This window comes from Coregonus lavaretus, assembly GCF_964263955.1.
Source record: "Coregonus lavaretus genome assembly, chromosome: 5".
Taxonomy (NCBI): Eukaryota; Metazoa; Chordata; class Actinopteri; order Salmoniformes; family Salmonidae; genus Coregonus; species Coregonus lavaretus.
This window is the reverse complement of record NC_139992.1, coordinates 14,676,977-14,704,265: the sequence shown is the minus strand read 5'-3', so window position 1 is coordinate 14,704,265 and position 27,289 is coordinate 14,676,977. Positions and strand designations below refer to the sequence as shown.

The 27,289-nt window shown below is 43.7% G+C and overlaps 1 protein-coding gene across 1 annotated transcript in view; it reads right to left on the bottom strand.

Annotated features, from left to right (window-relative positions):
• Positions 1–27,289, bottom strand: part of LOC311128814 (low-density lipoprotein receptor-related protein 1B-like) — a gene marked incomplete at both ends in the record, with an annotated part of 602,749 nt that overhangs the window by 63,444 nt on the left and 512,016 nt on the right. Inside the window, 3 exons of the mRNA XM_084161045.1 lie at positions 427–626; positions 1,564–1,745; positions 13,443–13,565. Coding sequence (XP_084017171.1) covers positions 427–626; positions 1,564–1,745; positions 13,443–13,565 — 505 coding nt within the window. The remainder of the gene's footprint in view (positions 1–426; positions 627–1,563; positions 1,746–13,442; positions 13,566–27,289) is intronic.

The window sequence follows — 27,289 nt, the reverse complement described above, 5'->3', positions numbered from 1 at the left end:
TGAAACAGAGATATCTTTCGTTCTCAAAACAAGGTCTGGGCGTACTGCCAAATTGCAGATACTGATAAGTGAGGATTTGTCTGTTCAGTTACTTGCATGAACACAGAAATTGGTTATTAGAACAGCACATGTATACAATAGAAAAGCAACAACATTAAAATTTTCATCACAAGTTGATGAGCAAAGTGAGAGCACATCTCACAAAAACACACCATACACGTGTAATGGATGTGGCTTGACAATCATACTTTTGTGATGAGTAACCTAGCCTGAGACCTCAAGATTTGCGTTAGCTCCCAATCTAATGCGTAGGCTTTGGCTCAGCGAGCTGAAATGGTCTTGTGGTGCGCAGGAGACCCGGGTACAAACCCTGATTAATCACATATCCTTATAGTGGAAAAGGTCCAACATTATATTCTGCCTTACCTTTGTGTCTCTGTGAGCCGTCCATGTTGGCGAACAGAATGTGGTTGTCATCTGCCCAGTACAGCCTCTTGTTGGTGTAATCTATAGTGAGGGCAGTGGGGCTGTAGATCTCTTTGTTGATGATAACGACCTGCCCTCGACCATCCATGCCCACACGACTGATGTGAGGGGATTCACAGCAGTCCACCCAGAATGCATACCTACACAGGGAGGAATGTGGAGAGGTCTTACAAGGTGTCACTTACAAAACATCTTCAGAATGGTAGGTTAACATCAGGAAAATGACAATGAAAAAAACAAAGTTAGTGTTCAGCGTTGGAAAAACCCTCAGGTGTAAAAGTAGACTGCTCCGTATATGATCACATTTTACATTTACATTTTAGTCATTTAGCAGACACTCTTATCCAGAGTGACTTACAGTCATTATTTAATATTACATTTGTTTAACAATGTGCCAAGTAATCCCATAAGGGTGGTGTCACCAATAGGTGATTTGACACGTAAATAAACTTTCTTCTAGATTGAGTCCTAACATGAAGGGACCTTCATGACAAGCCTCCTGTCTGCTGAAAGTCGGACAGTCCAGCTTAGTGTGTAGGCGTTCTTGAGTGTTTGTCTAAGTTGTCAGTGGGGTTAGGGTTAGAGGTCCCAATTGTCTGATACAGTACCCTGACTGTGGATCCAGGGCCAGGTCAGTGTGGTTAGGGTTAGAGGTCAATGTGTCTGATACAGTACCCTGACTGTGGATCCAGGGCCAGGTCAGTGTGGTTAGGGTTAGAGGTCAATGTGTCTGATACAGTTCCCTGACTGTGGATCCAGGGCCAGGTCAGTGTGGTTAGGGTTAGAGGTCAATGTGTCTGATACAGTACCCTGACTGTGGATCCAGGGCCAGGTCAGTGTGGTTAGGGTTAGAGGTCAATGTGTCTGATACAGTACCCTGACTGTGGATCCAGGGCCAGGTCAGTGTGGTTAGGGTTAGAGGTCAATGTGTCTGATACAGTACCCTGACTGTGGATCCAGGGCCAGGTCAGTGTGGTTAGGGTTAGAGGTCAATGTGTCTGATACAGTACCCTGACTGTGGATCCAGGGCCAGGTCAGTGTGGTTAGGGTTAGAGGTCAATGTGTCTGATACAGTACCCTGACTGTGGATCCAGGGCCAGGTCAGTAGGATTCCTGATACCAGTGCTGACCAGTACAGAGGGGTACAGGCCGTTAGCTTTAGACACCTCCAGGCTCTTCCTCTCGATGTCACACCAGTACAGGTTTTTCCCTATCCAATCCAGGGCCAGTGCACTGGGGACCGCAGTCCGATGGACTATCTGGTGAGAAAGAGAGAGGGAGATAAGCCACTAGCAGAGACAATGACAACAACAACAACAACCGAAACATTCATCATATGATTAATGCCCGAAACATATTAAAGATTGTTGCAAAAAAAGTGAAAACCTCATCTTAATGATGGTGGAATTATACAGGAACTTTCAATCAATGTCTCTCAGTTTAGGCAGCTTTTGAATTAGCAAACCAGTTGTTAGGAATAAACAATGATAGTGCCAGCTGGCACATGAAACTGATGCCTTGAAACACTATTTCAGACCCAACAACACCCATGCAATCTGCCATTAAGGGACATGATGCGCTTTGAGGCCTTCTCTATCCTCATTTACAAGAGATATATAGCCTTGCCAAATCTGTTCCCTAAGCAGTAATTTAGACTAAACTGGAGCTTCAAACAGTCTCCAAAATGTCACATATTGAGGAGTGTTTTCCGTTAGGAAAGTTGCTCCGGAGGCGGTAAAAAGACAGAGGGGGAGAGTGGTTAATACACAACACTTTTAATAGAGCCTGTGGTTTTCTGCTAGCCTCTCTCTTCTTGTTGCATTGATTTGAAATATTTATTCATGTGGAATTGAAGCTTAACTCATGAGAAATGTCAACATGTAAGGTCTCCCAAACCCTGCTGACTACAGACAATGACCATAGAACTATAATAACAATCCAGATAAAAGCTGTGAAGTATTTCAAACAACCAACATAATGATGCTCTGTGTCTTTCATTTAGGTGGGCTGGCTCCTTTCTTATATATACCTCACTGGAGGCGCTCCCCTGGTCTCTGAGCTGTACTCTGACTACAAATCCCCTCTTCTGCTTCTGATTAACTTCAATTATGCTTTATCATCCTGTTTTAACATTAACATGCCATATGTTTGCACAGAGTCAACGACCAGAGGCGCAGACACTGGAGGCTTGCTAAGAGCTGTTTTTGGAGAGGTAGATTAGAACTATGATTAACAAAAAAAACTGTACTCATTATTCACTGTAATGTTCTGTCAGCGCAACAGTATAATGTTATTGTAGTTTAGGGTTAGTTATAACATTACCTATAACCCAGGGGGCTACTTATAACATCATTGTCTAAATTACATTGTCAAGCATTGCCATAGAAAACACATTGTAATGTAAGTAGAAAAACACTCATCCATTTCTGGAAGTCTAAATATGGTACTACTATATGCAAAATATCCACCATTATTTTCCTTGCCTCAAAAGAGAAGAAACATATGCTGTTCATTTCACTGGGATTAACTTGCCTCTACCCTGAAGTAAATGAGCACAAATCCCCTAACTCTGCCCATTCCATCTTATGCTTTAAAGAAGTAATATTGTAGGGCTTAAACTATCGTCCACTTTATTCACTGTTCTCATAATTAACCTCCATGCTAAAACGACAGATCTTTCTCAAATCCTTTGGTTGTGGCTGAGCCGTGTCAGGGTGGCAGGGTGCTGGTGGCATTGTGCACTCTTAGAAAATGTGTATTTTTCAACAATTTTTTTGTCAATTCCTGAAATTAATGTGTTAAAAGCTGCGTTAGATTATTGACCAATCACACTGCGGATCCGAAGTCAACACCTTGGCCCTTACTCTCTGAAAAGTGAAGTGACAACTGACAGCCTGGAGTGAGCCTCAGCCAGCCAGCAGCAGGAATACAAAACAAGGTAAATGTACTCTTTATCCGAATGAGGTGACCATTTGAGGCTAATGTGACGCGAACACAGCAACATTTTAGCCCTGACACATTTAAAGAAGTTAGGCTAGTTAGGCAAAACCACGCACATCATTATCATATTTCCCTGCATGCACGACTGCAGGTAGATTTTTTTAGAATAGTTTTTAATATCTGTGTTTTTGCATTTAGCAGATGTTAGTGAAATGGTTGTTCCAGTTTAAATGGCTTAGGTAGTCTCCTCACAATATACCTAACTCTGGCAGTCATTCTGAATGCAGGTTGCAGGTGAATAAAAATTCAAACTTTTAGATATCCTAGCACTGGCTGGATTCCAATAGAAAGAACACCTCACTTTGCAAACCAGCATAATGTGACTCGCAGGTAGGCTTGCAAAACTCTGGTAGCTTTACAGATATCCCAGTTGGGAACTTCCTGGAAACAGGTGGGAATAAGCAGGAAATCTGGAGTCCTTAAACCAGGATTTTGGGGAATTTTGGATAAGTTACTGGAATTTTGCAACCTTACTTTATTTATGTTTTTGTGGTCCTCTGTAGCTCAATTGGTAGAGCATGGCGCTTGTAACTCCAGGGTAGTGGGTTCGATCCCCAGTACCACCCATACGTAAAAATGTATGCACACATGACTGTAAGTCGCTTTGGATAAAAGCGTCTGCTAAATGGCATATTATTATATTATTACTTGCAGGCTTGTAAACCATGAGTTTCAGACCCCTGTATAAGGCTAAACTAGGCACCAAAAAAAAAAAGGCCTGTCTATAATGTATTGTCATAAAGAGTCATTTTAATTATAACATTTGCGTAGGAACTCACTTGGTGATAGCCACAGGACTGAACATAAACAAATTCAACAACCATGTCTCTGTCACTAACACATGCAGTCATGGGTGGTAACTCTACAATTCACTCAAAAAGGCAAGGCACACTGGGAAAGTATATTGGAGGCTTAGTGGGGGCGTAACATTGTTAGTTATTTTTGACCACCCGTGAGTAGAAGTGCTGTACCAGTTTAACTGTGTATGGTAGAGGTACATTTTTGTCTCTAACAAGGAATAAATGGCTACCATATCCAACAATAGTCCGTTCTCCTGTATCTCAGGTAGACAATTGTCTGAGTAGGTTTCCCTGGACTGTGTATCTAACTAGCACTAAAATGTTTGAAATATTTCAAGATGGATATTTTGCATGTACATAATTTGTTTCATGTAAGATTTTGTATATGGAGCAATAAATACAATTGTTAAATGGCTACTCTTTTTCTAAGAGTGTGGTGGAGGCTCAAACAGGGACTGTGGGTGACTGGGTCCATGTCAGAGCATAGGGTGCCATTTGGGACACAGCCTGGGTGTCATTGAGCTGAATGAACCTCCTGCTCTCAACATACAATTCTAATGAGTTGAGAGGACGGGGGGACGGGGTGTGACGGGGTGCCCAGCAGGTGACCCCGTGACGTCTGCGTGTTCTGGGCTCCAATCCCATGACCCGAATGGACCTCCAGGATTAAACAGACCTGTTGCATTCAACCAGAGAGCTAATTGTTGTGTCGTAAATAAGCATTGATTACAGCGCTGTTTACTGACCTAACCAATCAGAAGTGTGCAAATCACTTAGGTCCCACCTTTGATTGACAGCTCAATCATTTCCAATCTTGAGTAAACCCTGTAGAGGAAGCAACATTTTATAACATATTTTCTATTGTTCGTGATTGTCAGAAATCTGCATTGAAAGCTAGAAATAACTAATAAAACCTTGAAATATATTAAGAGAAACACTGATAATGAATGGTCCGTTCATCACACTCATACTGAGACGCGGTTGAATGTGCTTTCGGAACATTTACTTTTAAAAAATTTATTAGCAGACGCTCTTATCCAGAGTGACTTACAGGAGCAATTATGGTTAAGTGCCTTGCTCCAGGGCACATCGGAAGATTTTTCACCTAGTCAGCTTGGAGATTAAATCAAATCAAATCAAATCAAATTGTATTGGTCACATGCGCCGAATACAACAGGTGCAGACATTACAGTGAAATGCTTACTTACAGCCCTTAACCAACAGTGCATTTATTTTTAACAAAAAAACGTAAAAATAAAACAACAACAAAAAAAGTGTTGAGAAAAAAAAGAGCAGAAGTAAAATAAAGTAACAGTAGGGAGGCTACAGCGAATCCCCTTATTGTATGGGACACCTTTAAATGTGCCTTTAGAGGCCATGCAATTCAGTACTCATCTCGAAAACAAAAGCAATTTAGGTCAAAAGAGTTTATACTAAGAAAGGAAATAGAAAGTCTAACAGAACAGATAGATGGCAATAAAAACTGTAACATAGAGGCTCAGAATAAATTAGAGGAAAAACAAAAATAAATTGAAAAACTTATTCAAGAAAGATCAAGTGTAATATATTATAAAAATAAAGCAAACTGGATGGAATATGGGGAAAAATGCACAAAATTCTTTTTTAATCTTCAACATAGGAATGCTACCAAAAAGAACTTAATGAAACTGGTTACAATTGACGGAGTCACCCATAATTCACCTAATGATATTTTGAAGGAAGAAACAAAGTATTTTAAGCATATGTTTTCTTTTCAGTCGCCTCCATCTCCTCTAACTGAAGCTAATTGTAGAGATTTTTTTCCTATTGATAATGTCAAATTAACAGCCACACAGAAATACTCATGTGAAGGTGAAATTACAGAGGAGGAACTTCTGGATGCAATTAAAGACTTTAAGTCCGGGAAAACTCCAGGGTTGGATGGCATACCAATCGAGGTATAACAAACCTTTTTTGATATACTAAGAGGACCGTTATTAGCATGTTTTAACCACTCCTATGTAAATGGTAGATTATCTGACACTCAAGAAGAAGGTCTGATCTCATTATTACTGAAACAGGATACAAGTGGAAAATATAAAGATCCAGTCCATTTACAAAATTGGAGGCCCCTTACACTTCAGTGTTGTGATGCAAAAATCCTAGCAAAATGTATAGCGCATAGAATTAAAAAGGTATTGTCGGATATTATTCATTCTAATCAGACAGGTTTTTTACATGGAAGATACATTGGAGATAATATAAGGCAAGTATTGGAAACAATAGAACACTATGGAAAATATGGGAAACCAGGCCTGCTATTCATAGCAGACTTCGAAAAGGCATTTGATAAAGTTCGACTGGAATTTATATATAAATGCCTGGAGCATTTCAATTTTGGAGAATCTCTTATAAAATGGGTCAAAATCATGTATAGTAACCCTAGGTGTAAAATAGTAAATAATGGCTATTTCTCAGAAAGTTTCAAACTGTCAAGAGGAGTGAAACAAGGTTGTCCACTATCGGCATATCTATTTATTGTGGCCATCGAGATGTTAGCTATTAAAATCAGATCCAATAATAATATCAGAGGATTAGAAATACAGGGCTTAAAAACAAAGGTGTCATTGTACGCAGATGATTCATGTTTTCTTTTAGATCCACAACTAGAATCCCTCCACAGCCTCATAGAGGATCTAGATACATTTTCTAACCTCTCTGGATTAAAACAAAATTATGACAAATGTACTATATTACGTATTGGATCACTAAAAAATACAATTTTTACATTACCATGTAGTTTACCAATAAAATGGTCTGATGGTGATGTGGATATACTCGGAATACATATCCCAAAGGAAATAAATGATCTCACTTCAATAAATTTTAATAGAAAGTTAGCAAAAATAGATAAGATCTTACTACCATGGAAAGGAAAATACCTGTCAATTTGTGGGAAAATCACCCTGATTAACTCTTTAGTATTATCCCAGTTTACCTATTTGCTTATGGTCTTGCCTACGCCTAGCAAACAGTTTTTTAAATTATATGAGAAAAAAATATTCAATTTTATTTGGAACGGCAAGCCAGACAAAATTAAAAGAGCATATTTATATAATGAATATGAATTCGGAGGACAGAAATTATTAAATATTAAAGCATTAGACCTATCACTAAAATCTTCAGTCATCCAAAAGTTATACTTAAATCCGAACTGGTTCTCAAGCAAATTAGTAAGATTGTCTCACCCACTGTTCAAGAAAGGCCTTTTTCCCTTTATTCAGATTACAACCTCTCACTTTCAGTTATTTGAAAAGGAAATAATCTCCCAAATGTCACTATTTCTAAAACAAGCCATAGAAAGTTGGTTGCAATTTCAATTTAATCCTCCAGAAACGACAGAACAAATAATGCAACAAATATTGTGGTTAAATTCAAATATACTAATTGACAAAAAACCTTTATTTTTTGACAGAATGTTTAAAAAAGGTATAATCTTCGTAAATGATATCATCGGTAGGACTGGTGGAGTTATGTCGCACATGCAGCTAACAAAAACATATGGAAATGTCTGCTCTACCCAAAATTACAACCAAATAATTGCAGCCTTACCGCAAAAGTGGAAGAGGAAAGTTGAAGGGGGAGAAAGTAAGGAACTTGTCTGTCGGCCTTGCATTAAAGAACATAATTGGTTAAGGAAAACTGTGATAAATAAAAAAGTATATCAGTTTCACTTAAGGACCAAAGGATTGACAGCAGTCCCATATAGATTGCAAAATAGTTGGGAAGAGATCTTTGACGTACCGATCCCATGGCATAGTGTTTATGAACTGACACGCAAAACGACACCGGATTCAAAAATTAGAATCTTTCAATTTAAATTATTATATAAAATTCTTGCTACCAATAGAATGTTATTTATATGGGGGATACAATCTTCCCAGCTCTGCAGATTTTGCTGTGAAGAGATAGAATCATTAGATCATTTGTTTTGGTTCTGTCCATTTGTAGCTTGTTTTTGGACACAGGTCCAGGAATGGCTAAAGGATTGCAATATTTACCTGGAACTAACCTTGCAGATAGCATTACTGGGTGATCTGAAAAGTCATGGTCAATCAATCAATAATATAATAATACTTTTAGCAAAAATGTTTATTTTTAATTCACAATCTGTAGAAGCAATGAGAATAGAAAGGTTCAGAACTTTTGTAAAACATCACAGTATGGTTGAAATATATATGGCAAATAGAAATCCTATATGGATGGTGTTAAGAGATAGATGGGAGGTATTGAATAGAGTTGAAGGATGGGACTAATAACAAATAACAACAAATAATAACAAAGATAGCTAATAATGTAAGCATACTGTGTCCATAATAAGTATATAGGTTGTATGTTGGGAGCTTTTGGGAAAGAGCACAGTTAGAAAGATATGGCATTTAGAAGCAAACCGGATGGACATCATGAAAATGATCGGAGAGGTTGAGAGTAGAAGTTCAGGAGCAAAAAAATAAATATGTATATATATATATATATATATATATATATATATATATATATATATATATATATATATATATATATATATATATATGTATGTATATATATATATATATGTATATATATATATATATATATAGATATAGAATTATTGTAAAATTAACTCTGTCCATAAGGTGTAGATAGTAAGTATAGACCGGAAGTAGAGGCCTGGGCGTTGTTGTTCACTAATTTACTCCAAGTAGGGAAAGGATGGTGGGGTTGAAAAGTAATAAAGGGGAATATATATATAAAAATAAATAAAAACATGGGGGATTGGAAGTGATGCAGACAATTACATTGATAGAAGATACAATCTATCTGCAATATTAAGCTGATCCATCCCCCCCCCAAAAAAAAAAATTAATAAAAAAAAAAAAAAAAAAAAAAAAAAAAAACAGTAGGGAGGCTATATATACAGGGGGGTACCGTTGCAGAGTCAATGTGCGGGGGCACCGGCTAGTTGAGGTAGTTGAGGTAATATGTACATGTGGGTAGAGTTAAAGTGACTATGCATAAATCATTAACAGAGTAGCAGCAGCGTAAAAAGGATGGGGTGGGGGGGGGAGTGCAAATAGTCCGGGTAGCCATGATTAGCTGTTCAGGAGTCTTATGGCTTGGGGGTAGAAGCTGTTGAGAAGTCTTTTGGACCTAGACTTGGCACTCCGGTACCGCTTGCCGTGCGGTAGCAAAGAGAACAGTCTATGACTAGGGTGGCTGGAGTCTTTGACAATTTTGAGGGCCTTCCTCTGACACCGCCTGGTATAGAGGTCCTGGATGGCAGGAAGCTTGGCCCCAGTGATGTACTGGGCCGTACGCACTACCCTCTGTAGTGACTTGCGGTCGGAGGCCAAGCAGTTGCCATACCAGGCGGTGATGCAACCAGTCAGGATGCTCTCGATGGTGCAGCTGTAGAATTTTTTGAGGATCTGAGGACCCATGCCAAATCTTTTCAGTCTCCTGAGGGGGAATAGGCTTTGTCGTGCCCTCTTCACGACTGTCTTGGTGTGTTTGGACCATGATAGTTCGTTGGTGATGTGGACACCAAGGAACTTGAAGCTCTCAACCTGTTCCACTACAGCCCCGTCGATGAGAATGGGGGTGTGCTCAGTCCTTTTTCCTGTAGTCCACAATCATCTCCTTTGTCTTGGTCACGTTGAGGGAGAGGTTGTTGTCCTGGCACCACACGGCCAGGTCTCTGACCTCCTCCCTATAGGCTGTCTCATCGTTGTCGGTGATCAGGCCTACCACTGTTGTGTCGTCGGCAAACTTAATGATGTTGTTGGAGTTGTGCCTGGCCATGCAGTCATGGGTGAACAGAGAGTACAGGAGGGGACTGAGCACGCACCCCTGAGGTGCCCCCGTGTTGAGGATCAGTGTGGCAGATGTGTTGTTACCTACCCTTACCACCTGGGGGCGGCCCGTCAGGAAGTCCAGGATCCAGTTGCAGAGGGAGGTGTTTAGTCCCAGGATCCTTAGCTTAGTGATGAGCTTAGAGGGCACTATGGTGTTGAATACTGAGCTGTAGTCAATGAATAGCATTCTCACGTAGGTGTTCCTCTTGTCCAGGTGGGAAAGGGCAGTGTGGAGTGCAATAGAGATTGCATCATCTGTGGATCTGTTGGGGCGGTATGCAAATTGGAGTGGGTCTAGGGTTTCTGGGATAATGCTGTTGATGTGAGCCATGACCAGCCTTTCAAAGCACTTCATGGCTACAGACGTCAGTTCTACGGGTCGGTAGTCATTTAGGCAGGTTATCTTAGAGTCCTTGGGCATGGGGACTATGGTGGTCTGCTTGAAACATGTTGGTATTACAGACTCATTCAGGGACATGTTGAAAATGTCAGTGAAGACACTTGCCAGTTGGTCAGCACATGCTCGGAGTACACGTCCTGGTAATCCGTCTGGCCCTGCGGCCTTGTGAATGTTGACCTGCTTAAAAGTCTTACTCACATCGGCTACGGAGAGCGTGATCACATAGTCATCCGGAACAGCTGGTGCTCTCATGCATGCTTCAGTGTTGCTTGCCTCGAAGCGAGCATAGAAGTGGTTTAGCTCGTCTGGTAGGTTTGTTTCACTGGGCAGCTCGCGGCTGTGCTTCCCTTTGTAGTCTGTAATAGTATTCAAGTCCTGCCACATCCGACGAGCGTCAGAGCCAGTGTAGTACGATTCAATCTTAGTCCTGTATTGACTCTTTGCCTGTTTGATGGTTCGTCGGAGGTCATAGCGGGATTTCTTATAAGCGTCCGGGTTAGAGTCCCGTTCCTTGAAAGCGGCAGCTCTACCCTTTAGCTCAGTGCGGATGTTTCCTGTAATCCATGGCTTCTGGTTGGGGTATGTACGTACGGTCACTGTGGGGACGACCTTTCGGTTACTGGCACAACGCTCTTAACCACTAAGCTACCTGCCGCCCCAGGTTTTGTTTACAGTTGATTCATTTGATGGCGAGCCTGCCCAAAGACAGTGACATCTAATTGCATGAAGAAAGAAGACATCAAAATTCTTCAAGAGGACCTTTGAGTTCACTTTCCCCTCAATGTTTGATGGGACTGATCACTCCATATGTGTGGTAGGACTGTTGGGAATGTGAATGTGGATTTGAATGTTATTTTGTTTTCTATATTGAATTGATCTGGATATTTACTGGTGATAATTCATATTCCTATAGATATTACTATAGAAGGGTGCACCCGATTTTACCTGAGGTATTGAAATGCTGTAGAACCATATACTATTAACCCAAGGTATTGAAATTGATCTAGGCCTATTATATTGTGAACATTGTTTATTGTGTGAATCACACTGTGAAACACTGTTGCATGTTTTATTATTTTTGAGAACTAAAAATCTATTTTCCTAAAATAAACAAGCAGGCATTTAGCACGTATCTTTAAAATGTACATCCTGGTCTCTGGTCTGGTCTTTCATATGATCATCTTATTACTGCTCTTCCCGAACCTAGTCCACTGGTCAGTTACAGTGGGGAAAAAAAGTATTTAGTCAGCCACCAATTGTGCAAGTTCTCCCACTTAAAAAGATGAGAGAGGCCTTTAATTTTCATCATAGGTACACGTCAACTATGACAGACAAAATAAGAAAAAAAAATCCAGAAAATCACATTGTAGGATTTTTTATGAATTTATTTGCAAATTATGGTGGAAAATAAGTATTTGGTCAATAACAAAAGTTTCTCAATACTTTGTTATATACCCTTTGTTGGCAATGACACAGGTCAAACGTTTTCTGTAAGTCTTCACAAGGTTTTCACACACAATTTTGGCCCATTCCTCCATGCAGATCTCCTCTAGAGCAGTGATGTTTTGGGGCTGTCGCTGGGCAACACGGACTTTCAACTCCTTCAAAGATTTTCTATGGGGTTGAGATCTGGAGACTGGCTAGGCCACTCCAGGACCTTGAAATGCTTCTTACGAAGCCACTCCTTCGTTGCCCGGGCAGTGTGTTTGGGATCATTGTCATGCTGAAAGACCCAGCCACGTTTCATCTTCAATGCCCTTGCTGATGGAAGGAGGTTTTCACTCAAAATCTCACGATACATGGCCCCATTCATTCTTTCCTTTACACGGATCAGTCGTCCTGGTCCCTTTGCAGAAAAACAGCCCCAAAGCATGATGTTTACACCCCCATGCTTCACAGTAGGTATGGTGTTCTTGGATGCAACTCAGCATTCTTTGTCCTCCAAACACGATGATTTCTAGTTTTTACCAAAAAGTTCTATTTTGGTTTCATCTGACCATATGACATTCTCCCAATCCTCTTCTGGATCATCCAAATGCACTCTAGCAAACTTCAGACGGGCCTGGACATGTACTGGCTTAAGCAGGGTGACACGTCTGGAACTGCAGGATTTGAGTCCCTGGCGGCGTACTGTGTTACTGATGGTAGGCTTTGTTACTTTGGTCCCAGCTCTCTGCAGGTCATTCACTAGGTCCCCCTGTGTGGTTCTGGGATTTTTGCTCACCGTTCTTGTGATAATTTTGACCCCACGGGGTGAGATCTTGCGTGGAGCCCCAGATCGAGGGAGATTATCAGTGATCTTGTATGTCTTCCATTTCCTAATAATTGCTCCCACAGTTGTTTTCTTCAAACCAAGCTGCTCACCTATTGCAGATTCAGTCTTCCCAGCCTGGTGCAGGTCTACAATTTTGTTTCTGGTGTCCTTTGACAGCTCTTTGGTCTTGGCCATAGTGGAGTTTGGAGTGTGACTGTTTGAGGTTGTGGACAGGTGTCTTTTATACTGATAACAAGTTCAAACAGGTGCTATTAATACAGGTAACGAGTGGAGGACAGAGGAGCCTCTTAAAGAAGAAGTTACAGGTCTGTGAGAGCCAGAAATCTTGCTTGTTTGTAGGTGACCAAATACTTATTTTCCACCATCATTTGCAAATAAATTCATTAAAAATCCTACAGTGTGATTTTATCGATTTTTTTTCTTAATTTGTCTGTCATAGTTGACGTGTACCTATGATGAAAATTACAGGCCTCTCTCATCTTTTTAAGTGGGAGAACTTGCACAATTGGTGGCTGACTAAATACTTTTTTTCCCCACTGTATGTTGTTAAGAGTGTTCCATGCTAAGTGCATGCTACACATAAAATCACTCCCCCCTAGCAGCAGTACCTTAAGGTCACTCCCATTGAGTCTCATTCTGTTGATCCTCCGTCCGCTGGGTCTGGAAGAGTCTATCCAGTAGATGAACTCCTTCCTGTAGTCAAAGTCTATGTGAATGATGTTGTTCAGGCCCTGGATACAAGAGAGACATTATTACGTTAGTTTACATTTATTGTCCTAGAAGAGGAACATATTACCGCAGTTCAGACATTACATACACAAACCACATAGAAAAACAGCAGGAAACAAACAGTAATCAGTCAGACATTAATAGTGCCCCAATGACCCAAATCTGCATATATAGGCGGAAGCTACAGTACATAGAATTGTACATAGTGTAAATGGTGACAAATGCTACATGAAACACTCCTTTCACAAGTTAAATTACTTTTCAAATTACAATTGAGTGCAATTTAGAAAATAAGCAACATTTAAAAGCAGAAGAAAGAGTAAATAAATGTTGTGGTTATTTGGTACGTCATCGTAACCTTTCATTCATTGCTTCAGTAATGTAAAGAGCCATTTATAAGTGACGGCATCTTCTTCAGTGAGACTCTGAAACTGGGTGTTTCACAGATGCAAGTAATCCACACATACTGACCTGTAAACACACTTAGGCCAAATTAATGTGTCCACCTGTGATATGCAGTAACAATATTGATTGACTGCCTCCAGCTATATTCTTAAACCCAATGAAAACTGAAGCCCCACCAAGAGGGGCCTTAGCTATCAAAGAAATAAGAGTGAGGTACATCTCTTGCTGTCATGCTCAGAAGACCCCCTGTCAGTCAGATAGGAACGGCTCCCTAAACAAATCACACCTCCCCTACTGGTCTGCACAGCGGGTGCCAGGATAAGGTGTCAGAGAATCTTGACAGGCTGTACCAGACATCTTCATCAGATCATCAACACCCTCAAAGACAGCCTGCGCCAAAGAGTCCTCAGGGACCTCTCTGTGAGATCACTATCTTTCCTCTCTCTCAGAGCAGCACAGCTCTTAAGGCCAACCAGCAGCTCTCTGGTAGGAAGAACTGCACATAGACAGACTCAATCGCTTACATGGTATAATACAAAAGAGGGAAAAGACTGAGGTCTAGAGTAGGCCTATTGTATGTAGGCCCATCTTCAGGTCTAATAATGCCTATTGTAGGCCTAATTATATGAAAACGGTGGAGATGGTAAGCCTCAAATGCATTTGTAGTGTTATAAGGCCAGATACATTCCATGTGATGAAAAGGGTTAATATTGTACACTGTCATGACTTGCCCTCAAAGATGGATCAAAGATCCCGGATCAAAGATGCCGGCTAGGCAAAGGTTTGTGTCACGGATTCTGCCGAGACTGCTCCTCCTCCTAGTTCGGGCAGGCTTCGGCGTTCGCCGTCCCCGGAGTACTAGCTGCCACCGTTGAATGTTTCTTGGTGTGATTGCTTTGGTCTGTCTTTTACACCTGTGTCCGTTTGTGTCTGATTACGTGTCCTATAAGTTCCCTGTTTTGCATTGGTTAGATTGTGTGTTGTTTTTTGCCTGTCCGTAGTGCTGCGTGTTTTTGTATCTGTTTATTTGTTTATTTGTTTTACGCATAGTTTGCGTATTGCTCGCCTCTGTTTTTTTGAGGCCGTTTACTGTATCCTTGCCTGGTGGTTTTTCACAGTAAACTTTGTTGGACTAAGCTTCGGTGTCCTGCGCCTGACTTCCACACATCATACACCTCAGTCTTGACAGAACAACACACCATTATGGAGTCAGCAGGAGCAGTGGCGGCACCCAAGTCGCTGGAGGATCGGATCAGCGACCAAGACACCATGATCCGGCAACTTGGGGCCGCCATGAACGAGGTGTCCAACACTCTGCGCCGGTTGGTTACTGGAGAGGTGCCCACGCCTTCTCACACCATCCCATCACCAACGGCCAGACCTCCTCTCTCAGCACCGGAACCCAGTGGCATACGGCTCTCGCTCCCGAGGACATATGACGGTTCTGCAGCCGGGTGTCAGGGGTTCCTCCTGCAGGTGGAACTCTACCTGGCTACCATACACCCAGCGCCCTCGGGATACGAGAGCGTCTCCGCCCTCATCTCCTGTCTATCCGGCAAGGCGTTGGAGTGGGCCAACGCCGAATGGAGGGGAATAGACGCCGCTACCATCACCTACGCGGAGTTCTCCCGCCGCTTCAGGGCTGTCTTCGATCACCCACCTGAGGGGAAGGCGGCGAGGGAGCGTCTGTTCCACCTCCGACAGGGGAAGAGGAGCGCACAGGAGTTCGCCCTGGAGTTCCGGACTCTAGCGGCGGATGCGGGGTGGAATGAGAGGGCCCTCATCGACCATTACCGGTGTAGCCTACGAGAGGACGTTCGTCGTGAGCTGGCCTGCAGGGACACCAACCTATCCTTCGACCAGTTGGTGGACATCTCCATCCGTCTCGACACCCTGCTGGCTACCCGCGGACGTCCCGAGTGGGGGTCGTCCATGCCACCCTCCAGCACCTCCGAGCCGATTCCCATGGAGCTCGGGGGTGCTGGCGCTAGAGAGAGGAGGAGAGAGAACCCGAGGGGGGCCATCCCCTGCACCAACTGTGGCCGTGGAGGACACACCGCGGCCAGGTGCTGGGGAGGGTCTCCTGGGAGAGGGGACAACAGGTCACGCACTGGGGAGTCATTTCAGGTGAGTAGGCGCCCCACTTACCCAGAGCTCTCTGTTGGTCACATGAGCATACCTGTGAGATTTCCACAGGTGGCACCTCATTCCCAGCATAAGGCGCTAGTAAATTCAGGCGCAGCTGGGAATTTTGTTGATCGTGCATTTTGTTATAGGTTAGGAATTCCCCTTCGGCCGGTAGAAGCCCCCTTTCCTGTTCACGCCCTAGACAGCCGGCCGTTGGGGTCGGGGCTGATCAGAGAAGTCACAGCACCACTTAAGATGACGACGCAGGGGGGTCATGAGGAGATCATTCAGTTTTATCTGATTGACTCTCCTGCGTATCCCGTGGTGCTGGGGCTTCCCTGGTTAAGCGCCCATGATCCTACCATTGCGTGGCAACAGAGGGCTCTTATGGAGTGGTCTGCCCAGTGTGTAGGGAGATGTCTAGGTGTTTCCTTAGGGGCGACCTCGGTAGAGAGTCCGAACCAAGTGCCCGCAATGCGCATTCCCCCTGAGTATGAGGATTTAGCACTTGTGTTCAGCAAAACGAGGGCAACACGGCTACCACCTCATAGACAGGGGGATTGTGCGATAGATCTCCAAACAGGAGCGGCACTTCCGCGGAGCCGTGTGTATCCCCTGTCTCAAGAGGAGACAGCGGCTATGGAGACTTACATAGCCGAGTCCTTGGCACAGGGATACATACGGTCCTCCACTTCCCCGGTTTCCTCGAGTTTCTTCTTTGTGAAGAAGAAGGACGGGGGTTTGCGCCCGTGTATTGACTACCGTAGTCTCAATCAGATCACGGTTAAGTACAGTTACCCTCTTCCACTGATTGCGACTATGACAGAATCATTACGCGGAGCGCGGTTCTTCACAAAGTTGGATCTCAGGAGCGCGTACAATCTGGTGCGCATTAGGGAGGGGGATGAATGGAAGACAGCATTTAGCACCACCTCGGGTCATTACGAGTATCTCGTCATGCCATACGGGTTAATGAATGCTCCTTCGGTCTTCCAATCCTTTGTTGACGAGATTTTCCGGGACATGCATGGGCAGGGTGTGGTAGTATACATCGACGACATCCTAGTGTACTCTTCTACACGAGCTGAGCATGTAGCCCTGGTGCGCCGAGTGTTGAGAAGACTGTTGGAGCATGACTTGTATGTCAAGGCAGAGAAATGCCTGTTCTTCCAGGAGTCCGTCTCCTTTTTGGGTTATCGGTTGTCCGCGTCTGGTGTGGAGATAGAGGTAGACCGTGTGTCGGCCATGCGTAATTGGCAAACTCCAACCACTGTAAAAGAGGTGCAGCAGTTCTTGGGTTTTGCTAATTACTACCGGAGGTTTATCCGGGGCTTTGGACAGGTTGCAGCTCCCATTACGTCCCTGCTAAAGGGGGGTCCGGTTCGTTTGCAGTGGTCAGCTGAGGCGGACAGGGCATTTGTCAAACTGAAGAACCTGTTCACCTCGGCCCCGGTGCTGGCGCATCCGGATCCCTCTTTACCATTCCAAGTAGAGGTAGACGCGTCCGAGGCTGACATTTGGGCAGTCCTGTCGCAACGGTCCGGCACGCCACCTAAGCTCCGCCCCTGTGCGTTCTACTCCAAGAAGCTCAGCTCGGCGGAGCGTAATTATGACGTTGGGGACAGGGAGCTGTTAGCTGTAGTCCAGGCCCTAAAGGTGTGGAGGCATTGGCTTGAGGGGGCTCAACACCCTTTCCTCATTCTGACTGATCACCGTAACCTGGAGTACATCCGGGCAGCTAGGAGATTGAACCCTCGTCAGGCTAGGTGGAACATGTTCCTGACCCGGTTTGTTTTTAAGATCACATACATCCCAGGGTCCCAGAACGGTAAGGCAGACGCCCTGTCCCGGCGGTATGACACAGAGGAGAGGTCCATTGAGCCTACTTCCATACTGCCGGAGTCTTGTCTGGTGGCTCCGGTGGTGTGGGAGGTCGATGCGGAAATCGAGCGGGCACTGCGTACCGACCCTACTCCCCCCGAGTGTTCTGTGGGGCGTACGTACGTTCCGCTCGAGGTTCGTGATCGTCTGATTTATTGGGCTCATACATCACCCTCCTCTGGACATCCAGGTATTGGCCGGACAGTGCACTGCCTTAGCGTGAAATACTGGTGGCCAACGTTAGCTAGGGATGTGAGGGTTTATGTCTCCTCCTGCTCGGTGTGCGCCCAGTGTAAGGCGCCTAGACATTTGCCCAGGGGTAAGTTACATCCCCTGCCCGTTCCACAACGACCATGGTCCCACCTCTCGGTTGATTTTGTAACCGACCTACCCCCCTCCCAGGGGAATACCACCAATTTTGGTCGTTGTGGATCGGTTTTCCAAGGCCTGTCGTCTCCTCCCAATGCCGGGTCTCCCTACTGCCCTACAGACCGCTGAGGCCCTATTTACCCACGTGTTCCGGCACTATGGGGTCCCCGAGGATATTGTGTCTGACCAAGGTCCCCAGTTCACCTCCAGAGTTTGGGGGGCATTCATGGAACGCTTGGGGGTCTCGGTAAGCCTTACCTCGGGGTACCACCCAGAGAGCAATGGGCAGGTTGAACGAGTCAACCAGGATGTGGGTAGGTTTCTGAGGTCCTATTGCCGGGACCGGCCGGAGGAGTGGTCTAGGTATATCCCCTGGGCAGAGATGGCCCAGAACTCTCTCCGCCACTCCTCCACCAATTTAACACCTTTCCAGTGTGTTTTAGGGTATCAGCCGGTCCTGGCACCATGGCACGAGAGCCAGATCGAGACCCCTGCGGTGGACGAGTGGATTCGGCGCTCGGAGGAGACGTGGGACGCTGCCCATGTCCATCTGCAGCGGGCCATCCGTCAACAAAAGGCGAGCGCCGATAGCCACCGCAGTGAGGGACCGGTGTACGCACCGGGAGATCGAGTCTGGCTCTCGACTTGAAACCTGCCCCTCCGCCTGCCCTGTCGGAAGCTGGGTCGGCGGTTTGTGGGGCCCTTTAAAGTCCTGAGAAGATTGAACGAGGTGTGTTACAGGTTACAACTGCCTATTGAGTACAAGAATATTAACCCCTCGTTCCATGTGTCTCTTCTCAGGCCGGTGGTAGCTGGCCCACTCCAAGAAGATGAGATAGGAGAGACCCCTCCGCCCCTGTGTCCATTTGTGTCTGATTACGTGTCCTATAAGTTCCCTGTTTTGCATTGGTTAGATTGTGTGTTGTTTTTCGCCTGTCCGTAGTGCTGCGTGTTTTTGTATCTGTTTCTTTGTTTATTTGTTTTACGCATAGTTTGCGTATTGCTCGCCTCTGTTTTTTTTAGGCCGTTTACTGTATCCTTGCCTGGTGGTTTTTCACAGTAAACTTTGTTGGACTAAGCTTCGGTGTCCTGCGCCTGACTTCCACACATCATACACCTCAGCCTTGACAGTTTGAACACACCCTTTTCTGGGGACCAGTTTTATAACCTTGCAATTCCTTGCAGAAACTTTATTTTCCGTGCCATGCAGTATTGGGAGAGGGAATTTCCCTGTGAGACAAAGGAAGTCTTCCTGCCAAGACTCCAACATCCAAAAGTGGATAACGTAACAATATTCCTACTTAAAAGAATGTGGGCAATGGTTGGTGGGAACTTAAAGAACAATCATGTCAAATTCGTTAATATGTTGTGATGTCATTAAAGACGGTGGAACAACATAACTATAGCTAAACTTACAAAATGGTTTACAACTACAACTCCATTACCAAAGGAAGACCAAGCATACTACGGTATAAGCCGGATGTTGCAAATGGTTGAATTTCTACAAGACCAAGAAATGTGAAGCTGAAGCTACACGTTACAAAAATGGTTAGACCAGAAAGACCAGAAAACGTGAGACGTTAGTCCACACATCTGAAATGGAGAAACTCTGAAACTCTCAACCTCTACATGAGGTGAAGAAGAAGGTAATGCACTAGACCTCATCATTTCAGTCTGCAGCTGGCATGTATAGTCATCTAGAGAACGTTCACTAAAGACACTAGTTGGGAAGGACAATCCCTCTCCGACAACCATTGGTACATCTGAAGTATCCATTCTAACCACTACTACGACCAGAAACTCTACCAAGGACATTGGGATCTCTGGTGGGCAAACCAGAGTCCTACATCATCAACTCAACTATCGAGGACAGCTACACGTAAATGCATGTTGCATTTCTAATCCGAATGAGCATTTAGTGGGGTTTTAAGCATTTGTATTTCCGTGAGCGTAGTTTCCAAAGTAACCCTGATAGTTTAAATCTCTGTCTCTCCCTTCCATTCTGACCCTCCTTCTACCCAAGCATTCATCCTATTGTTAGTCCAGTCCACTAGGGACCTGTTTTCATTGTATTACGTTAGTAATCAATAACCTATGTGTGTGTGTGTGTGTTTGTATTGTGTTACTATTTAGTTAGTTAGTAAATAAATAATTAAGCCAATTTGTGAATTGCTGATTCATCAATAAGGTTAGGGTTCTTGCAGGTTCAAGGATTATGCGCTGTTCAAAATGAGACTGATCAGAGGTAATTATTTAATAAGTGACTTACCATATATAACATACAGTGGGGAGAACAAGTATTTGATACACTGCCGATTTTGCAGGTTTTCCTACTTACAAAGCATGTAGAGGTCTGTAATTTTTATCATAGGTACACTTCAACTGTGAGAGACAGAATCTAAAACAAAAATCCAGAAAATCACATTGTATGATTTTTAGGTAAATAATTTGCATTTTATTGCATGACATACGTATTTGATCACCTACCAACCAGTAAGAATTCCGTCTCTCACAGACCTGTTAGTTTTTCTTTAAGAAGCCCTCCTGTTCTCCACTCATTACCTGTATTAACTGCACCTGTTTGAACTTGTTACCTGTATAAAATACACTTGTCCACACACTCAATCAAACAGACTCCAACCTCTCCACAATGGCCAAGACCAGAGAGCTGTGTAAGGACATCAGGGATAAAATTGTAGACCTGCACAAGGCTGGGATGGGCTACAGGACAATAGGCAAGCAGCTTGGTGAGAAGGCAACAACTGTTGGCGCAATTATTAGAAAATGGAAGAAGTTCAAGATGACGGTCAATCACCCTCGGTCTGGGGCTCCATGCAAGATCTCACCTATTGGGGCATCAATGATCATGAGAAAGGTGAGGGATCAGCCCAGAACTACACGGCAGGACCTGGTCAATGACCTGAAGAGAGCTGGGACCACAGTCTCAAAGAAAACCATTAGTAACACACTACGCCGTTATGGATTAAAATCCTGCAGCGCACGACTGCACCGTATTGAGGGGAGGATGGATGGGGCCATGTATCGCGAGATCTTGGCCAACAACCTCCTTCCCTCAGTAAGAGCATTGAAGATGGGTCGTGGCTGGGTCTTCCAGCATGACAATGACCCAAAACAGACAGCCAGGGCAACTAAGGAGTTGCTCCGTAAGAAGCATCTCAAGGTCCTGGAGTGGCATAGCCAGTCTCCAGACCTGAACCCCATAGAAAATCTTTGGAGGGAGCTGAAAGTCCGTATTGCCCAGCGACAGCCCCGAAACCTGAAGGATCTGGAGAAGGTCTGTATGGAGGAGTGGGCCAAAATCCCTGCTGCAGTGTGTGCAAACCTGGTCAAGACCTACAGGAAACGTATGATCTCTGTAATTGCAAACAAAGGTTTCTGTACCAAATATTAAGTTCTGCTTTTCTAATGTATCAAATACTTATGTCATGCAATAAAATGCAAATTAATTACTTAAAAATCATACAATGTGATTTTCTGGATTTTTGTTTTTGATTCCGTCTCTCACAGTTGAAGTGTACCTATGATAAAAATTACAGACCTCTACATGCTTTGTAAGTAGGAAAACCTGCAAAATCGGCAGTGTATCAAATACTTGTTCTCCCCACTGTATATATCTTCTAAAAGTTTAATTCGGGAGATGGTAACTCGTTTAACAACTTCTTCCGTGGTGCCCCAAATTCCTAATGAGTTAATTGTTATATGATTCATTTAATCAAGTGTCAATTAAACATAGTTAGGTGATTCGATAAATAACAGTCATACATTAAAGTAAGTCACGTCACGACAACACTGATTAGGTCATCCTAGATTTACATAAAATCATTAGTGGTATGACCTACATTGAACATGTGATGGTGTGATACACTGACACGAGGTCAGTGGAGTATTAGCCAGATAGCAATGCAGCGGGGCCAATTAGTAGAGACAGCCATAATATGCATATATTATGCAGATCCCCCACTTTAGCTACCATTAAAGCTAACATGGTGATTAAAGTGAATGATTGCTGCTGAGGACAGCCAGGCCACTTAACAGAACAGTCAGTAGAGGAGGAGATGGTTCTCAATAGGCCCCTATAGAATTCCCCAAGCTTAAACTCCATTCTCAGAGTGTGTGATTCATATAATGAACATGTGATAACATGACAGTTGTGATGAGGCCTAACCGTGATTGAAATAGGCTCTCCAGAGGGACCTGGGTAAGACTATTTCCCTCTGCCAATCAACATGGCAGGTCGACTCCCCCACAGGGAGGGTAGGTGAATAATCACATTGAAATTGGAAGGTTGACAAGTTGGAGAATGACAGAGGGATGTAATGTAATGCCTGAAGGTAGATGGTAGACAGGGTATATAATATAGAGCTGTGTCCTCTGTAGCTCAATTGGTAGAGCATGGCGCTTGTAACGCCAGGGTAGTGGGTTCGATCCCTGGGACCACCCATACGTAAAAATGTATGCACACATGACTGTAAGTCGCTTTGGATAAAAGCGTCTGCTAAATGGCATATTATTATTATTATATATTATAGAGCTCTCTCTGTAAGAAGTGAGCCGCTGTGGCTGTTCTGACACAACGTCCCAACTCTCATCTCTTCATAACAAGGGCAGGCAAGGCTACCTAGGCCTATTATAGCTCAGCTAAAAATGCTTCTGATGTAGCTCAGTTAGTAGAGCATGGCGCTTGCAACGCCAGGGTTGTGGGTTCGTTTCCCACGGGGGGGCAGTATGAAAATGTATACACTCACTAACTGTAGGTCGCTCTGGATAAGAGTGTCTGCTAAATGACTAAAATCTAAAATATAAACATCTCTCCAAATAGTTATACCTGTATTTAAGTAACCTGGAGCACTTACAAATTAATATATAAAGATAACAAATTACAAATACAAACAAGAACCGTACATGTATCAATTAGCTTAGGCAATTATATACGAAAAGTTGTCAGTACTTTGTCCAATGAAGACACTAAATGTAACTGATTTACATAATGACTCACGTTGGAGGCAGACAGTGTTAATAGCGCTACCTGAGGGTGTTTTCTAAAGGGTCGGGAATGTGGGCCCCTTGTTATTACAGACACGTCACTATACGGATCTTAAGTGTTGCACCATTAAGGTTTCACAGTGCTGGCTGTTCCATTTCATGACCCTGTTTGACTCATTAGAGATGATTCTCTCTCTCTCCTTCAAAGGGGCTTTATTGGGATGGGAAACATGTGTTAACATTTGCAAAGCAAGTGAAATAAACAATAAACAAAAGTGAGAAAAAAAAGATTAAAAAAGATTTTAAAAAATATAAGAAATTCACAGTAAACATTGCACTCACAAAGGTTTAAAAAATATAGACATTTCGGTCCCGTTTTAAATTACGTGCAGCTTATAAAGGCTTCATAAAGCCTTCATAAACACTACATAAATGTGTCACAAATCATCCATATGTCATGCTCTATAAAAGGGTTCATAAATGTGGCATAACGTTGTGACATAACCACCAATGTCAAATGTGACATTACCCACTATGTCAAATATTACATAAATCTGTGTTTTATAAAGGGTGGCATAAGCACCTCTTAATAAAGGCTTTATAAATCATATTAAATTGAGGCTTCACAAAGCATTTATAACCTTGTCATGCATCTTGGTAGAGCATTGCAACACCAGGGTAGTGGGTTGTATTCCCGGGACCACCTATACGTAAAAATGTATGCACGCATGACTAAGTCGCTTTGGATAAAAGCATCTGCTAAATTGTATATATTATAGTGACGTGTCTGTAATAACAAGGGGCCCACACTCCCGACCCTTTCTAGGATGGCCCACACACCCAACCCTTTCTAGGATGGCCCAACATTTCTAGGATGGCCCAACTTCTTTCCCTCAGTTTTCTCGGTTTTCTTTTTCCAGGTTTCGGATTTCCCCAATTTTCTTCTGTTTTTCCCCCAGTTTTGTCATACTTTTTAAATAGAAAAACAACTACATTGGATTTTCTGTGTTCACAACAATGCTTAAACCACATCAGGGGACGACTTTTGAGGTCTGGAAAAAAACGAAGAAACTTAGATTTTTGAGTCTAGTTTTCCTTTAATTCAGAAAAGTATTTGTTTCTGTAGCACAATAGGCGCTGTGATGAGTTCGCAAATCAAATGCCCACTTGTGGTGCCACTGGACAGAAAAAATAACTATTAAGTTAACCTTTATTTATTGTAATTTCAATTTGTTTTAGTAGTTAAGTGTTGAGCAATATTACATAGCTACCTCAATCGTTATTTCAAATAATTTCAGTGACTTAACAGCAATTTCTAGCTAAGTTGGCATCTCACTTCAAACAAAGTATTACACGACACTACATAAAGTGTCAATAAACATGTTATTAATGTTCTGCAGATTTTTTTTTGCAGATCATGATCCACAGGTTACTGTAGGGTAGGGAATCTAATCCAAGATGGCATAGCAGTGCGGTCGTGTTCATATTTCCCTATCACAATTTTCATCCTTCTACAAAATATACTTTCCTGCAACCCGCCTCACTCAATGTGTAACGGATTATATTATTGACTTACCTTTTATCTAGAATCTCCAGTTGATACCAGCTAGCCAGCTAACTAGCTACTTGCTATTAGCCACCGTTAGCGGTTTTCACCCAGAACATCTGATTTTCTGCCGGAATAACTGAATCACTGGCTATTAACACACTGGATCGCAACTAGCTAGCCGCAACCGAATTGGATGTTGCTGTTTGGCTAATCACCACTGCCCCTGAAGCAAGCACCAGTTAGCCTTGAGCTAGCCTCGAGCCAGGCCCATTTCCCGGCTATCTACCTCTATGTCTACCGGACGGGAGTAGCCAGCTAACTAGCTACTTGCCATTAGGTTTCTCACCATTGTCCGTGGCCTGCACTACCTACCAGCCAGCTCTAGCCTGGACTATTATCGGCCAGTCTGCACTATCTGTACAGCGTGTTATCGACCCAGAACATATCGGTTTCCTGATTCACTGGACCTTTAACACCGGATCATCGTAGCTAGATAGCTGCAATCAAATGGACGTTGTTGTTGGCTAATCAGCCTCGAGCTAGCCACGAGCCAGGCCCTTCTCCCGGCTATCTACCTCTCTGTCAACCGGACGGGACCTCCTAGTGTTGACACGGAGCCCCGCCGATCCAACACGACTGGTCTGCCGACGAAATCGTCTGATGCGATTACAACAGGTTTCCCTTTACGAAGTCGACCACGAAGATCCATCTGCTAGCCCCGGCCCGCTAGCACATGCTAGCCGTGGCCTCTTGCTCGCCAGTGCTATAGCAGCCCCCGAACTACCTCCGAACTCTCCTATTGCTGTCCACCGGACCTTATGATAACTCAGCTATACAGCTAATGCCTGCTGGACTGTTCCTTTATACGGTACCACATCCTGTTTATGTTTAGCCTCAGCCCACACTTTGTCGCCATTACCAGCTGTTGTCTTAGCTCTCTCGAATAACACCTGTAATTGCTTTATGCCTCTCTCCCATGTCAATATGCCTTGCTTATTGCTGTTTTGGTTATTTCTTATTGTACTATTTCACTGTAGATCCCCCAGCCCAGCTCAACCTGCCATAGATAGCTCCTTTGTCCCACCTCCCATACACGCGGAGACCGACTCAATCGGTGCCTCCAGTGATGCTCTCTCTTTCATCGTTACCCAACGCTTAGGTTTACCTCCACTGTACTCATATCCGTCCATATCCTTTTCTGTACATAATGCCCTGAATCTATTCTACAACGCCCTGAAACCTGCCCCTTTTTTTCTCTGTACCCAACACACTAGAAGACCAGTACTTAAAGCCTTTAGCCGTATCCTTATTATACTCCTCCTCTGTTCCTCTGGTGATGTAGAGGTTAACCCAGGCCCTGTAGCCCCCAGTATCACTTCTACTCCCCAGTCGTTATCATTTGTTTACTTCTGTAACCGTAAAAGCATTGGTTTCTTGCACGTTAACATCCGAAGCCTCCTCCCTAAGTTTGAGTTATTCACTGCGTTAGCACACTCCGCCAACCCTGATGTCCTACCAGTGTCTGAATCCTGGCTTAGGGAAAAACACAAAAAAATCAGAAATTTCCATCCCCAACTACAACATTTTCCTTATCGATACAACTGCCAAAGGGGGTGGGGTTGCAATCTACTGTAGAGATAGCCTGCAGAGCTCTATCGTACGATCCAGGTCTGTGCCCAAACAGTTTGAACTTCTACTTCTAAAAATCCACCTTTCCAGAAATAAGTCTCTCACTGTTGCCGCTTGCTACAGACCCCACTCAGCCCCGAGCTGTGCCCTGGACACCATATGTGAACTGATTGCCCCCTATCTATCCTCAGAGTTCGTACTGCTTGGTGACCTAAACTGGGATATGCTTAACACCCCGGCCAACCTACAATCTAAACTAGATGCCCTCAATCTCACACAAATTAGCAACAAACCTACCTGGTACAACCCTAAATCTGTAAACATGGGCACCCTCATAGATATCATCCTGACAAATTTACCCTCTAAATACACCTCCGCTGTCTTTAACCAGGATCTCAGCGATCACTGCCTTATTGCCTGCGTCCGTAATGGGTCCGCGGTCAAACGACCACCCCTCATCAATTTCAAAAGCTCCCTAAAACACTTTAGCGAGCAGGCCTTTTTAATTGACCTGGCCCGGGTATCCTGGATGGATATTGACCTCATTCCGTCAGTAGAGGATGCCTGGTTGTTCTTTAAAAGTGCTTTCCTCTCAATCTTAAATAAGCATGCCCCATTCAAAAAAATTCAGAACTAAGAACAGATATAGCCCCTTGTTCTCTTCAGACTTGACTTCCCTTGACCAGCACAAAAACATCCTGTGGCGCACTGCATTAGCATCGAACAGCCCCCGTGATATGCAACTTTTCAGGGAAGTCAGGA